This window comes from Bombus vancouverensis, chromosome 9, assembly GCF_051014615.1.
Source record: "Bombus vancouverensis nearcticus chromosome 9, iyBomVanc1_principal, whole genome shotgun sequence".
NCBI classification, from domain to species: domain Eukaryota; kingdom Metazoa; phylum Arthropoda; class Insecta; order Hymenoptera; family Apidae; genus Bombus; species Bombus vancouverensis.
Genome location: NC_134919.1, coordinates 14,693,763 through 14,708,758, shown reverse-complemented (window position 1 = coordinate 14,708,758; position 14,996 = coordinate 14,693,763). Strand labels below are relative to the sequence as shown.

General features: G+C 32.1%; 4 protein-coding genes across 4 annotated transcripts; all 4 read right to left on the bottom strand.

Annotated features, from left to right (window-relative positions):
• Positions 1-197: 197 nt before the first annotated feature.
• On the bottom strand, positions 198-2,133 carry LOC117158939 (uncharacterized). The gene is made up of 5 exons (XM_033338347.2): positions 1,885-2,133; positions 1,313-1,565; positions 841-909; positions 674-763; positions 198-601 (listed from the first exon to the last, which is right to left on the bottom strand). The coding sequence occupies exons 1-5, from the start codon at positions 2,115-2,117 to the stop codon at positions 473-475; spliced, it is 774 nt and encodes a 257-aa protein (XP_033194238.2). The 5' UTR covers positions 2,118-2,133; the 3' UTR covers positions 198-472.
• A 1,996-nt stretch (positions 2,134-4,129) lies between these two features.
• LOC117158866 (uncharacterized) lies at positions 4,130-5,024 on the bottom strand. Its single transcript, XM_033338234.2, has 3 exons — positions 4,806-5,024; positions 4,361-4,429; positions 4,130-4,282 (listed from the first exon to the last, which is right to left on the bottom strand). The coding sequence occupies exons 1-3, from the start codon at positions 5,022-5,024 to the stop codon at positions 4,130-4,132; spliced, it is 441 nt and encodes a 146-aa protein (XP_033194125.2).
• Positions 5,025-7,565: 2,541 nt separating this feature from the next.
• LOC117158917 (uncharacterized) lies at positions 7,566-8,486 on the bottom strand. Its single transcript, XM_033338313.2, has 3 exons — positions 8,268-8,486; positions 7,796-7,864; positions 7,566-7,718 (listed from the first exon to the last, which is right to left on the bottom strand). Exons 1-3 carry the CDS (start codon positions 8,484-8,486, stop codon positions 7,566-7,568), a joined length of 441 nt encoding a protein of 146 aa, XP_033194204.2.
• A 2,369-nt stretch (positions 8,487-10,855) lies between these two features.
• LOC117158884 (uncharacterized) lies at positions 10,856-13,337 on the bottom strand. Its single transcript, XM_076621406.1, has 7 exons — positions 13,163-13,337; positions 12,591-12,856; positions 12,243-12,500; positions 11,715-11,964; positions 11,242-11,310; positions 11,070-11,163; positions 10,856-11,001 (listed from the first exon to the last, which is right to left on the bottom strand). Exons 1-7 carry the CDS (start codon positions 13,280-13,282, stop codon positions 10,856-10,858), a joined length of 1,203 nt encoding a protein of 400 aa, XP_076477521.1. The 5' UTR covers positions 13,283-13,337.
• Between the last annotated feature and the right edge of the window lie 1,659 nt (positions 13,338-14,996).

The window sequence follows — 14,996 nt, the reverse complement described above, 5'->3', positions numbered from 1 at the left end:
GTAATAATTTGGTAAAATGTCAATAATTTGGTAAAATAACGAAGAGATAAGAATATTTTTGTAATTCATACGGGAATAAAAATATTATTTCATCGTAAGTGTTTTTTCCTTTAAATATATTTGTTACGACACATACGAGTTGTGGTATTTTACACCGAATCAAGCTCCAGTACACATACACTACGTCTCGTAAAGTCCTCAAATACTATCATTTCTTATACGTTATTAGATGTATATTTTATAGTTACGTTAACGAAATGAACAATGACGATTTTCCTAATTAGATTTTGTCGCGTTGTATGTCTTGTACCTTGTACCTCAACATATTTATGTGTAAGGATTGCAAATTGTACGGCGGTTTTGCGAGAGGAACGTTAATTACGAGACGCATTGTATTAATATTTAACACTCACAGACTTTACCTACGTGTTTCATAATTTTACAATACGATTCTATCGAGCACTATGCATAGTTATATTACGATACTTGTATTCTCGTACAAGGTGGTGGTCTCGTTTGTGATTAGTATTGGACCGTTCTTTATCAAGTTTTGGCTCCATTGTACCATAATCACCAAATAAGAAATTACGAAGTTGAAACACTGTAAAACGTATATGAACAAATTTGTAATAAATTCAAGGAGAAACAAATCCATGTAAAGAAGTATACTAACGTAACGGACGAATCCATAGTTCAATATATAATCAACCGATTTCGTTTTTTCAAGTTGCGTGTACGATATTTGCCAAGAAAAATGGAGGATCTACCAATAGATTAATTCTACGTTACTTACGATAATTTCGTTTTAATCTGTAAATGATTAAAATTTCCATTTTTTACCTCATCTGTTAATTCTGCGTTTCCTTCGTGCACAGGATACGCGTGGATGTTTCCTATCGTTTTGTTAGCCTGAAAATCGATTGATCGTGTCAAGCACTGTTACTTGCTTTTCCAAAACAGTGGAAAAATTTATTTCATTCCTGCTAAAGAACGTAAACATCTTATAACATACAACATGTTCGTTTCATAAAACTATGAGCATATCGATACGTATACTGTAAAAATGTAACAATTGTTCTGCAGGGAAATCTGTTTTTATTGGAAAATCGAGTAATGAAAGCCTTTTAAAATCGATGAACGAATGGTGGTATGTATCATAGTCTTTGAAACGAATCAAAATTAATTGTTAGTATTATTCCTAACGACGTACTAATTCCCAAGTAGCAAGTTATTATTCATAACTTAAGAAAATATGATTTGGTGAAAAATAACCAACACAGCAGAGTTCAAGAATTAAAATTATATTTTTTACCTGTCCAATTGTATATTCGCAGTCGTAGCTCATTAAAACGATCTTCAAGGTACTAACCACGCTATCCAACATATATATCAATATAATATCCAATTGATCTTTTACTGCATTAGACCCTCTGTGAAGAGTCATGTACAAGTTGTAAACACATATAGTAAAATATAGCAGAGTAGTAATCGTATATATTAATATTTGGGCGTTGAATATATCGTTCACCATCCTCGATACCTTGCACACTTGTAGATGCACGAACCTTGAAATTTGCGAATTTTCAAAAATTTTTTTTTTTGTCGGAATACGTAAAATAATATATACTGTCAAACAAATGAATGGTTAAATCCGAGTTGCGTTAAACAAGAAAATTTACAAATTCTCAGGGCAAAATTAAAAGGGTGTATCAAATAATTGGGTTCATTGGACGTTGGGTTCAAAGGTTCATTGGACGAATAAAATTTTTTTTTATAAAGTAGCTTTGTCTTTCGTTGCCGTTTTATCTTATGTTTTCAATGGAAAACATAAAAAACTGACAAAGATCCGTTGCTGTAACTGTTATTAATTCGATTTTTATTTACCTAATTTGCCGAAGTATATGAACTTTTTCTTGGACGATCTTTTGTTTTACATTCGAAACACCGCTCGTCGTAGATACTTCTGGAACATTTAAAGATCGTTCGGACAGCCAATTGTTCAATTCAAATCTATTTCGAACATTATGACTTGGTTCAAAGATGGTCTCCGTATTGGAGTCCTCTGCTTTTACTTTGTTTTTCTCCAAGAGGAACGTTTCGAGAAGCTCGTTTATCATCTTAATTCGCGATCCTAGCCAACTGTAATAACAGTATAATTTTGAAAAATAGGGAGAAGAATTATTTTGAAATATTTTAGAGTAAAATGTGATGAAAATATCGAATATAATCAAATGAAGGATGATAGTACAGATGATGAAGAGTATCTGTTTTTAATTGTTTACATACTAAATCGCCGTGTTGTATTCGTATAATACGACTGACTGGGCGTTCGTTATGTAACAGTAAATAAAGACAATAAGTGCTGTCCAAGGTAGTAGAAGGTTTTGTATTAAAATCTTTATGAAAATTACAGATGTTACGACCGCATTTAGTAACCAGAATGATCCGACGATCGTTATATGTCGATGCAAACTGCGATACTCGATTTCACTTCCCAATTTCTTCAAATGTTCGTCCACTTTGTCGATCTGTTTTATCAACGCCGATACGTTCTGAATGATAAACGAGTAAAAAGAAAAGTAATCGAGTTATTAAATTTGCGTAAAAATTTCATTACCATATAATTAAAAGAAGATCCATTGTGTTTTCACCTTGGATTGGTACAGACCAATGATCACTATGCTTATGTATCCAAGTACATACGTGATATATTGGAATACGTATGTGACGCTTTCTATATTGTACACTATGTGATATTTTCCATCTTCTATTTGTGCATGAATTGAGGAAACAGAAAGCACAACAATTAACAACGTGTTCCAAATCCAGCTACATATAAATTTGAATCGGTGTTTTCTTGGATCTATGAAGTTTCGAAGTGCCGCCATGTAGTTCAATATGGTTATTACCCTTGTTGTTGTCTCGTAATTTTTCATTCTTGCTTTTATCTATTTTTTAAATTTTAAGTAGAAAACGTGAACAATTTTTTAACTTTCCTTCAACGATATTAACCCACGGCATTAACGTGACCCGTTTCTCTGTGCAACTAAAGGTGATAGCGACTCAGGTATTGCATATGCAACTATTAGATGTAAGACAGAGTTTTATTAATAGAATGTCATAGGAATGTAGGAAGTTATAAAGTAGGAAAAGCAATTAGTTTAATTTCATTCGTTATCGATGAGCGGTACTTCACGGTAGAATAATAGTTATATCCAGAATGATTACGATCACTCCAGACAGTTGCACTTATTGCTGCATTCGATATACTTGAAAAATGGTTAATGTTCTTGAGGTGTTTCAATTGATATTGCGTGGCATGAATATGTTTGCATTGATGCATTATATATGTTTGTATGTCGCAGTCAGATAGGAAGTAAATAACATAATATTAATGGGGAAACAGGAAATTATTCCTAAACACCCCAAAATAGAATGAGGCTTTTTACTTTATGTTTTCATATCATATTACTTTAAAATCATTTACTGCCTGGCAAAAAGCTTTCAAGCAATAGTGACATGACGTTGAAGTGGGAATAATGTGATGTTATTAATTTTGTTGGCAAACATATATGCTTTTTGTTATACAAACACTTCTCTCGATGCATCTCGTTATTTCATATAGGAAAATATTAACACGCTCGTGCCAAGAAATAATTTGCTTCGGGCATATTTTAATAAATTATGCTTTCGCAACGACATAACGAAATAAAAGCACCCAGAAATGTTCAATTTCTATGTACCATTATATCATGAAAAGTTGAAGGGACGAAGAACAAAGATTCTTTTCATTAAATTTTATCACGTTATATCTTGTACCTCGTACTTCAACATACCTTTAACGATTTAAAATTCTAAGGTGATTGTGTGAAAGAAGTCATTTTTATGAGGTGCAGTTTATTAAGGATTAATTACAGTTCTCATGTGCGACTTTTACAATTCCATAATATGACGTTATCGAAAAGTGTCCAACGTTATACTATTATACCACTATGCTCGTATTCTCTTGTAACGTTTGAAAAGTGGTAGTTTCGTTTGCGATTATCATTGGATCGTTCTTTAGCAAGCTTTGGCTCCATTGTATCATAATCACCAAATAAGATATTACGAAGTTGAAACACTGTAAAAGTTAAACGAATAAATTTGTAATAAATTCAAGCAGAAATACATCCATGTAAAGAAGTATACTAACGTAACGGACGAATCCATAGTTCAATATATAATGAACCGATTTCGTCTTTTCAAGTTGCGTGTACGATATTTGCCAACAAAAATGGTGGATCTACCAATAGATTAATTCTACGTTACTCACGATAATTTCGTTTTAATCTGTAAATGAATAAAATTTCCACTTTTTTACCTCATCTGTTAATTCTGCGTTTCCTTCGTGCACAGGATACGCGTGGATGATTCCTATCGTTTTGTTAGCCTGAAAATCGATTGATCGTGTCAAACACTGTTACTTGTTTTTCCAAAACAGTGTCAAAATTTGGTGCATTCCTGCTAAAGAACGTAAACATCTTATAACATACAACATGTTCGTTTCATAAAAATATGAGCATATCGTATACTGCAAAAATATGATTGTTCTGCAGAGAAATCCGTTTTTATTGGAAAATCGAATAATGGAACTTTTTAAAATCGATCTACGAATGGTGGTATGTATCATAGTCTTTGAAACGAATCAAAATTAATTGTTAGTATTTTTCCCAACGATATACTAATTCCCAACATCATTCCCAAATATGATTTGGTGAAAAATGACCAACGCAGCAGAGTTAAAGAATTAAAAATATATTTTTTACCTGTCTCATTGTATATTCGCAGTCGTAGCTCATTAAAGCGATCTTCAAAGTACCAACTATGCTGTCCAACATATATACCAATGTCATATCCCATCGATCTATTATATCATTAGGATTTCTGTGAAACATCATGTAGAAGCTGTAGACACATATAGTAAAGTATAGCAGTGTCGTAATCGTGTATATTAATATTTGGGCGTTGAATATATCGTTCACCATCCTCGATACCTTGCACACTTGTAGATGCACGAACCTTGAAATTTGCGAATTTTCAAATTTTTTTTTTTGTCGGAATACGTAAAATAATATATACTGACAGACAAATGAATGGTTAAATTTGAATTGCGTTAAACAAGAAAATTTACAAATTCTCAGCACCAAATTAAAAGGGAGTGTAGAATCATACGATAGGTTCATTCGACGAATAAAATTTTGTTTTATAAAGTAGCTTTGTTTTTCTTCGCCGTATCTTCTTATGTTTCCAATGGGAAACATAAAAAACTGATAACGATCCGTTGCTGTAACTGTCATTAATTCGATTTTTATTTACCTAATTTGCCGAAGCATATGAACTTTTTCTTGGACGATCTTTTGTTTTACATTCGAAACGCCGCTCGTCGTAGATACTTCTGGAACATTTAAAGATCGTTCGGACAGCCAATTGTTCAATTCAAATCTATTTCGAAAATTATGACTTGGTTCAGAGATGGTCTCCGTATTGGATTCCTCTGCTTTTACTTTGTATTTCTCCAAGAGGAACGTTTCGAGAAGCTCGTTTATCATCTTAAATCGCGATCCTAGCCAACTGTAATAATAGTAAAATTTTGAAAAATAGGGAGAAGAATTATTTTGAAATATTTTAGAGTAAATATGTAATGAAAATATCGAATATAATCAAATGAAGGATGATGGTACAGATGATGAAGAATATCTGTTTTTAATTGTTTACATACTAAATCGCTGTGTTGTATTCGTATAATACGACTGACTGGGCGTTCGTTATGTAAAAGTAATCAAAGGTAATAAATTCTGCCAGAGACTCTAAAAAGTTTTGTATTAAAATCTTTATGAAAATTACAGATGTTACGACCGCATTTAGTAACCAGAATGATCCGACGATCGTTATATGGCGATGCAAACTGCGATACTCGATTTCAATTCCCAATTTCTTCAAATGTTCGTCCACTTTGTCGATCTGTTTTATCAACGCCGATACGTTCTGAATGATAAACGAGCAAAAACAAAAGTAGTCGAGTTATTAAATTTGCGTAAAAATTCCATTACTTCCAAAAAAAAAATTCCATTATTAATATAATTAAAAGAAGATACATTTTGTTTTCACCTTGGATTTATACAGACCAATGAAGATTATGCTTATGTATCCAAGTACATGCGTGGTATATTGGAATAAGTATGTGACACTTTCTATGTTATACACCATGTGATTTTTTATATTATATTTTTGCATATGAATTGTGAAAACAGAAAACACAACAATTAACAACGTGTTCCAAATCCAGCTACATATAAATTTGAATCGGTGTTTTCTTGGATCTATGAAGTTTCGAAGTGCCACCATGTAATTCAATATGGTTATTATCCTCGTTGTTGTCTCGTAATTTTTCATTCTTGCTTTTATCTATTTCTTAAATTTCAAGTAGAAAACGTGAATAATTTTTTAACTTTTCTTCAACGATATTAACCCGCGGCATTAACGTGACCCGTTTCTCTGTGCAACTAAAGGTGATAGCGACTCAGGTATTACATATGCACCTATTAGAAGTAAGACAGAGTTTCATTAATAGAATGTCATAGGAATGTAGGAAGTTATAAAGTAGGAAAAGCAATTAGTTTAATTTCGTTCGTTATCAACGGATCGTACTTCATGATAGAATAATTGTTATAGTCCCGAATGATTACGACCACTCCAGAAAATCGTACTTATTGCTGCATACGATATACTTGAAAGATTGTTAATGTTCTTGAGGTGTTTCAATTGATATTGCGTGGCATGAATATGTTTGCATTGATGCATTATATATGTTTGTATGTCGCAGTCAGATAGGAAGTAAATAACATAATATTAATGGGGAAACAGGAAATTATTCCTAAACACCCCAAAATAGAATGAGGCTTTTTACTTTATGTTTTCATATCATATTACTTTAAAATCATTTACTGCCTGGCAAAAAGCTTTCAAGCAATAGTGACATGACGTTGAAGTGGGAATAATGTGATGTTATTAATTTTGTTGCGAAACACATATTTTTTGATATACAAACACTTCTCTCGATGCATCTCGAAATTTCGATATTTATGATTTCGGAACGACGCAATGAAATAAAAGCATCGAAACATTCTCAATCTTTATGTACCACTGTATCTTGAAATGTTGAAGGAACGAAGAACTAAGATTCTTTTGATTATATTTTATCACGTTGTATCTTGTACCTCGTCTTCAATATACCTTTAACGATTGAAGGTCCTAAGGTGATTGTGTGAAAGAAGTCTTATTTATGAGGTGCAGTTTATTAATCTTTAATTACAGTTTTTATGTGTGGCTTTTATAATTCCATAATATGACGCTATCGAAAAGTGTCCAACGTTATACTATTATACCACTATGCTCGTATTCTCTTGTAACGTTTGAAAGGTGGTGGTTTTGTTTGTGATTATTATTGAATCCTTCTTTATCAAATGCTGGCTCCATTGTACCATAATCACCAAATAAGATATTAGGAAATTAAGACACTGTAAAAGTTATACGAATAAATTTTTAATAAATCTAAGGAGAAATAAATCCATGTAAAGTAGTATACTAACGTAACGAATGAATCCGTAGTTCAATATATAATCAACCGATTTCGTTTTTTCAAGTTGGGTGTACGATATTTGCCAAGAAAAATAGAGGATCTACCAATAGATTAATTCTACGTTAGTTACGATAATTTCATTTTAATCTGTAAATGATTAAAATTTCCATCCTTTACCTCATCTGTTAATTCTGCGTTTCCTTCGTGCACAGGATACGCGTGGATGTTTCCTATCGTTTTGTTAGCCTGAAAATCGATTGATCGTGTCAAGCACTGTTACTTGCTTTCCCAAAACAGTGGAAAAATTTATTTCATTCCTGCTAAAGAACGCAAACATCTTATAACATACAACATGTTCGTTTCATAAAACTATGAGCATATCGATACGTATACTGTAAAAATGTAACAATTGTTCTGCAGGGAAATCTGTTTTTATTGGAAAATCGAGTAATGAAAGCCTTTTAAAATCGATGAACGAATGGTGGTATGTATCATAGTCTTTGAAACGAATCAAAATTAATTGTTAGTATTATTCCTAACGACATACTAATTCCCAAATAGCAAGTTATTATTCATAATTTAAGAAAATATGATTTGGTGAAAAATGACCAACGCAGCAGAGTTAAAGAATTAAAAATATAGTTTTTACCTGTTTCATTGTATATTCGCAGTCGTAGCTCATTAAAGCGATCTTCAAGACTCCAACCACGCTGTCCAACATATATATTGATGTCATATCCAATTGATCTATTATAAAATTAAGCCCTCTGTGAAGATTCATGTAGAAGCTGTAGACACATATAGTACAATGTAGCAGTGTCGTGATTGTGTGCATTAATATTTGGACGTTGAATATATCGTTCACCATCTTTGATACTTTGCACACTTGTAGATGCACGAACCTTTAAATTTGCGAATTTTCATATTTTTATATATTTGACGAAATATGTAAAATAGTATATACTGACAAACAAATGAATGGTTAAATCTGAGTTGCGTTAAACAAGAAAATTTACAAATTCTCAGCGCAAAATTAAAAGGGTGTATGAAATAATACGATAGGTTCATTGGACGAATAAAATTTTTTTTTATAAAGTAGCTTTGTCTTTCGGCGCCGTTTTATCTTATGTTTTCAATGGAAAACATAAAAAACTGATAAAGATCCGTTGCTGTAACTGTTATTAATTCGATTTTTATTTACCTAATTTGCCGAAGTATATGAACTTTTTCTTGGACGATCTTTTGTTTTACATTCGAAACGCAGCTCGTCGTAGATACTTCTGGAACATTTAAAGATCGTTCGGACCGCCAATTGTGCAATTCAGATCTATTTTGAAAATTATGACTTGGTTCAAAGATGGTCTCCGTATTGAAGTCTTCTGCTTTTACTTTGTATTTCTCCAAGAGGAACGTTTCGAGAAGCTCGTTTATCATCTTAAATCGCGATCCTAGCCAACTGTAATATCAGTAAAATTTTGAAAGATAGGGAAAAGAATTATATTGAAATATTTTAGAGTAAAATGTAATGAAAATATCGAATATAATCCAATGAAGCAAGATGGTACAGATGATGAACAATATCTGCTTTTTAATTGTTTACATACTAAATCGCTGTGTTGTAGTCGTATAATACGACTGATTGGGCGTTCGTTATATAATACAAAACAAAGGTAATAAATGCTTCCGGAGGCTGTAAAATGTTGTGTATTAAAATCTTTATGAAAATTGCAGATTCTACGACCGCATTTAGTAACCAGAATGATCCGACGATCGTTATATGGCGATGCAAACTGCGATACTCGATTTCAATTCCCAATTTCTTCAAATGTTCGTCCACTTTGTCGATCTGTTTTATCAACGCCGATACGTTCTGGATAATAAACGAGTAAAAACAAAAGTAACGAAGTTATTAAATTTGCGTAAAAATTTCATTGCTATATAATTAAAAGAAGATCCATTGTGTTTTCACCTTGGATTGGTACAGACCAATGATCACTATGCTTATGTATCCAAGTACATGCGTGGTATATTGGAACATGTATGTGACGCTTTCTATGTTATACACCATGTGATATTTTATATTTTGTATTTGTGAATGAATTGCGAAAACAGAAAACACAACAATTAACAACGTGTTCCAAATCCAGCTACATATAAATTTGAATCGGTGTTTTCTTGGGTCTATGAAGTTTCGAAGTGCCACCATGTAATTCAATATGGTTATTATCCTCGTTGTTGTCTCGTAATTTTTCATTCTTGCTTTTATCTATTTCTTAAATTTCAAGTAGAAAACGTGAATAATTTTTTTAACTTTTCTTCAACGATATCAACCCGCGGCATTAACGTGACTCGCTTCTCTGTGCAACTAAAGTTGATAGGGACTCAGATATTGCATATGCAACTATTAGAAATAAGGCAGAGTTTCATTAATAGAATGTCATAGGAACGTAGAAAGTTATAAAGTAGAAATAGCAATTAATTTGATTTCATTCCTTATCGACAAATGGTATTTCTTGGTAGAATAATGATGATAATCCCGAATGATCGCGATCACTTTAGGAAATTGTTTTTATTGCTATATTCGATGTACTTGAAAAATTGTTGATGTTCTTGAGGTGTTTCAATTGGTATTGCGTGGCATGAATATGTTTGCATTGATGCATTATATATGTTTGTATGTCGCAGTCAGATAGGAAGTAAACAACATAATATTAATGAGAAAACAGGAAATTATTCCTAAATACTCCAAAATAGAGTGAGGCTTTTTACTTCATGTTTTCGCATTATATTACTTTAAAATCATTTACTACCTGACAAAAAGCTATCAAGCAATAGTGAAATGACGTTGAAGAGGGAATGCTCTGTTGTTATTAATTTTGTTGGCAAATATATATACTTTTTGATATACAAACACTTCTCTCGATGCATCTCGTTATTTCATATAGGAAAATATTAACACGACATAGCGAAATAAAAAACATCCAAAAATGTTCAATTTTTATGTACCATTATATCGTGAAATGTCGAAGGGTCGAAGAACAAAGATTCTTTTCATTAAATTTTATCACGTTATATCTTGTACCTCGTACCTCAACATACCTTTAACGATTTAAAATCCTAAGGTGATTGTGTGAAAGAAGTCATTTTTATGAGGTGCAGTTTATTAAGGATTAATTACAGTTCTCATGTGCGACTTTTATAATTCCATAACAAGACGCTATCGAAAAGTGTTCAACGTTATACTATTATATTACTATGCTCGTATTTTCTTGTAACGTTTGAAAGGTAGTGGTTTTGTTTGTGATTATTATTGAATCCTTCTTTATCAAGTGCTGGCTCCATTGTATCATAATCACCAAATAAGATATTACGAAGTTGAGACACTGTAAAAATTATACGAATAAATTTGTAATAAATTCAAGGAGAAATATATCCATGTAAAGAAGTATACTAACGTATCGAACGGACCCATAGTTTAATATATAATGAACCGATTTTGTTCTTTCAAGTTGCGTGTAAGATATTTGCCAAGAAAATTGGAGGATCTACCAATAGATTAATTCTACGTTACTTACGATAATTTCATTTTAATCTGTAAATGAATAAAATTTCCACTTTTTTACCTCATCTGTTAATTCTGCGTTTCTCTCGTCCACAGGACATGCGTGGAGGAGTCCTATCGTTTTGTTAGCCTGAAAATCGATCGAGTGAAACTTGTTACTTCTTTTCACAAAAAATAATCCAACTTGATGAGCTCAAGCAAAGGGTTAATTAAGCAAAGATTTCACAAAAGTATGACTTCACCGTTTGGTACGTACGCTACAAGAATATGAAAATTGTTTCTATTGCAGAAACCTGCTTTTATTGGGAAAATAAATAGTGGAAAATTTTTTAAATTAACGCACGAATAATAGTGTATATTATCGACAGTATTCGAAGGAAATAAATTAGTAGCATTCTTTCTAACGATAATATACCAATTGCAATACGCTGTTATTCATAATTAATGACATTTTGCAGAATAATAAGAAAATACGTTTTGTTGAAGATTGGCCCACGCAGTGGGATTAAAAGAAGTGAAGAACAAAGTTTTCACCTGTCTCATTGTATTTTCGCAATCGTAGCTCATTAGAGGGATTTTCAGTGCAGCAAGGACGTTGTTCAGCACGTACATTATTATTAATTCCATCGAAATTATGCTATTAGATGGTCTGGAGAATTGCATGTACAAGAAGTAGACAGATATACTACAATTTAGTAGTATCACGGTCGTGTATATTAATATTTGGCTGTTGAATATTTGGTTCACCATCTTCGATATGTTGCACACTTGCAGATGCGCGAATCTTCAAGTTGGCAAATATTCAAATCTTTTTATTTGTCCAAAAGTTCATAACAATATGTAGTGACAAAAGACAAGAGGAAGTGTAAATTACAGATACATTTTACAAAAGAATTCTCGAACTCTCGATTCAGAATTTTAAAAGAAAAGGTCAAATGGTGCAATAGGTTTAATCGCCAAAGACAATTTCGTCTAGAAATATTGTTTTATCATTTTCTTTCCGTGTTTTTATACTTGCCATTATCCGTGGCTGTAATTGTTATTGATTCGACGTTTATTTACCTGATTCGTTGAAGTAAACGAATTTTATCGTCGGACAGTGACCTTTGTTTTAACTTCCGAGTGTTGTTAGTGGAATTTACTTGTAAAACTTTTACAGTTCGTTCGGACAACCAATCGTCCAATTCGAATCTGTTTCGAAAATTATGACTCGGTTCGAAGATGGTTTCCGTATCGGAATCCTCTGTTTCTACTTGAGAATTCTTCAAGATAAACGTTTCCATGAGCTGATTTATATTTTTAAATCGCGATCCTAGCCAACTGTAATAGCAAAAGAATTTCGAAAAGTAGCAACGTTTAAACTTCCAGGTGCACGGAAAATGATTTTATTAAAGAAGATTGTTTACGTACTATACAGCAGTGTTGTAGTCGTATAAAATGATTGATTGGGCGTTCGTAATGTAGCAGTAAATGAATATAAGAAATGCTGTGGTATACAGTGCGGAGCGTTGTATTAACATCTTTATGAAAAGTGCAAATATTATGACCGCATTTAATAACCAGAAGGATCCGACGATCATCATGCGACGAAACAAACTGCGATACTCGATTTCAATTCCTAGTTCCTTGAAAATTTTGTCCACTTTGTCAATGCGCTCTATCAACGTCGTTGCATTCTGAATAATAAACGACAAATTTAGAAGCGATTGAATCGTTTAATGTACGTAAAAATGTAATTTTCCCTTTTCGAGTTTTTGCACAGTAATAGTCGGTGAATAGATTTTGATTATTTCAGATGTGTCAAGTAAATAAACATTCTCTTAGCAAATAAATCAAGTTCATCTTATTTGAGAACTTAATACTTCGTTTACTTATATTATTTATTTGCTAACAAATACAGAATAAGAAATAAATATACTTAGTAATATACTTTTTCATTTTTCGTAGGAAACAAATTATACTAAGTAATTGAAAAAATTTACCTTAGACTGGTACTGGCCAATGATCACTATGCTTATGTATCCAAGATCATGGATGATATATTGGAACATGTATGTAACACTTTCTATGTTATACGCCATGTGTTGTTTTATATCGTTCATTTGTATGTAAATTATGATGGGAGGAAAAACGACAACCAGAAACGTAGTCAAAATCCAGCTGCATATAAATCTGAATTTATGTTTAACTGGATCTATGAAGTTTCGAAGTATCGCAATGGTATTTAATATGGTTATTATCTTGGTTGTTGCCTTGTAATTGTTCATACTTGTTTCAATTTATTTTTAGAAATTAACGTGGAAAATGTTAAAAATTGTTCAACGTTCTACAGCGCGATATCTACACGCGATATTAACGTGACTCATTCCTCTATGCAACTGAAGGTGCTAGCGATTCCCGGATATATTGAATATCGGATATTCAATTATTAGATATAAGAAAAGTTTTCATGTTTTCGATATAATGTAATCTATGAAATTATGATGGAGGAAAAGTGGATAATTTACCTTGACGTGACCTTATGAGATATCGTCGGAACGTAAGTGATGATCGAATAATATTCTTTCCAACGATTACGATCATTTCAGAAGATTGCACTAATTGTTTTATTAAACATATGTGAAAAATCGGTGATGTACTAGGTGTGTTTCAATTGATATTGCGTCGTACATGGAATATTAGAATATTTTCTAATTTAATTTATCCTTTAGGTATGGCGTATGGTATGAAACAAAATTGGAGTCAAAATCTCCACAGTACAGTGATTGTACATTCTCAGCATAGTGGAGCCTGACGTGAAAGGTTGCCACAAAATTCGACCTGATCTTGAAGTTGAAGGACCAAAGGTTAACATCTTTTCTGCTTGCGTCGTATTCTGTACTACAGAACCATAGGTCGCGTTAAACCTTTCTCTCGAAAAATGATGTTAATTTCCACTAACACTTCCAATTGCATTATTTACGATATGTTTAGATTTCGTGATCAGATAGGAAGTAATTATCGTGATATTGTGGAGGAAAGCCATAGATATAGCCCATTTTAAGTAGCATGAAGTATTTTACTTTATTACCTCACGTTATAATAAAATTATTTACTGCACGAAAAAAACGTTTGAAGCAAGAGTTGAATGACGTCGAAAAGGGCACGTCTTGATGTTTGTTATCAGTTCTTTTGCAGATGGACACGTATTGGACATATGGAGATCGGATATGTCTTATACGATAAGACGATGCATTCTGAATGATAAACGAAAAGAACGAAAGTAATTACAGTGTACAATTTGAGTGAAAATTTCATTTTGCATTTCTATATTTTTATACTTGCTTTAGCCAGTAATATTCGATGAATCGATTTTCATTGTTTCAGATATGTCAAATAAATAAACATCTTTTTCTTTTAGTAAATAGATTAAATTCTCTTAAAGATAATTTTTTAAATATTCAATTGTTTTAAAAATCAATACTTCGCTGATTTATATTATTTATTTACTTCTTAAAATATGAAATAATAAACACACCAGCAAATATACTTTTTTACTTTTCAAAAGAAACAGTGTGATGCTTTATACTATATAATTAAAAAAAGACCCATTACGTATTCACCTTAGATCGGTACAGACCAACGATCGCTATGATTATGCATACAATGATTATGGCACTTTCTATGTTATACTCCATGCTATGTGTTGTATCGTATATTTGTCGACAAATTGCAATGACAGAAAGCACAACAATCAGCAACGTGTTTCAAAGTCAGCTGCATATAAGTCTGAATCGATGCTCAGTTGGATCTATGAAGTTCGGAAGTGCAATCATG

Bases quoted from the DNA above. Each gene is read 5' to 3' on its own strand.
- LOC117158939 (XM_033338347.2), bottom strand. From the start codon at position 2,117: ATGATAAACGAGCTTCTCGAAACGTTCCTCTTGGAGAAAAACAAAGTA. The intron at 1,566-1,884 runs GTAAATAAAAAT...GCAAATTTCAAG, and splicing joins CATATACTTCGGCAAATTAG to GTTCGTGCATCTACAAGTGT. The intron at 602-673 runs GTTAGTATACTT...TACGTTTTACAG, and splicing joins ACTATGGATTCGTCCGTTAC to TGTTTCAACTTCGTAATTTC.
- LOC117158866 (XM_033338234.2), bottom strand. From the start codon at position 5,024: ATGGTGAACGATATATTCAACGCCCAAATATTAATATACACGATTACG. The intron at 4,430-4,805 runs GTAAAAAATATA...ATCGATTTTCAG, and splicing joins GCGAATATACAATGAGACAG to GCTAACAAAACGATAGGAAT. The intron at 4,283-4,360 runs GTAAAAAAGTGG...ATCTATTGGTAG, and splicing joins ACGCAGAATTAACAGATGAG to ATCCACCATTTTTGTTGGCA.
- LOC117158917 (XM_033338313.2), bottom strand. From the start codon at position 8,486: ATGGTGAACGATATATTCAACGTCCAAATATTAATGCACACAATCACG. The intron at 7,865-8,267 runs GTAAAAACTATA...ATCGATTTTCAG, and splicing joins GCGAATATACAATGAAACAG to GCTAACAAAACGATAGGAAA. The intron at 7,719-7,795 runs GTAAAGGATGGA...ATCTATTGGTAG, and splicing joins ACGCAGAATTAACAGATGAG to ATCCTCTATTTTTCTTGGCA.
- LOC117158884 (XM_076621406.1), bottom strand. From the start codon at position 13,282: ATGAACGATATAAAACAACACATGGCGTATAACATAGAAAGTGTTACA. The intron at 12,857-13,162 runs GTAAATTTTTTC...TTTATTATTCAG, and splicing joins TTGGCCAGTACCAGTCTAAG to AATGCAACGACGTTGATAGA. The intron at 12,501-12,590 runs GTACGTAAACAA...TTGCTATTACAG, and splicing joins GACTACAACACTGCTGTATA to TTGGCTAGGATCGCGATTTA.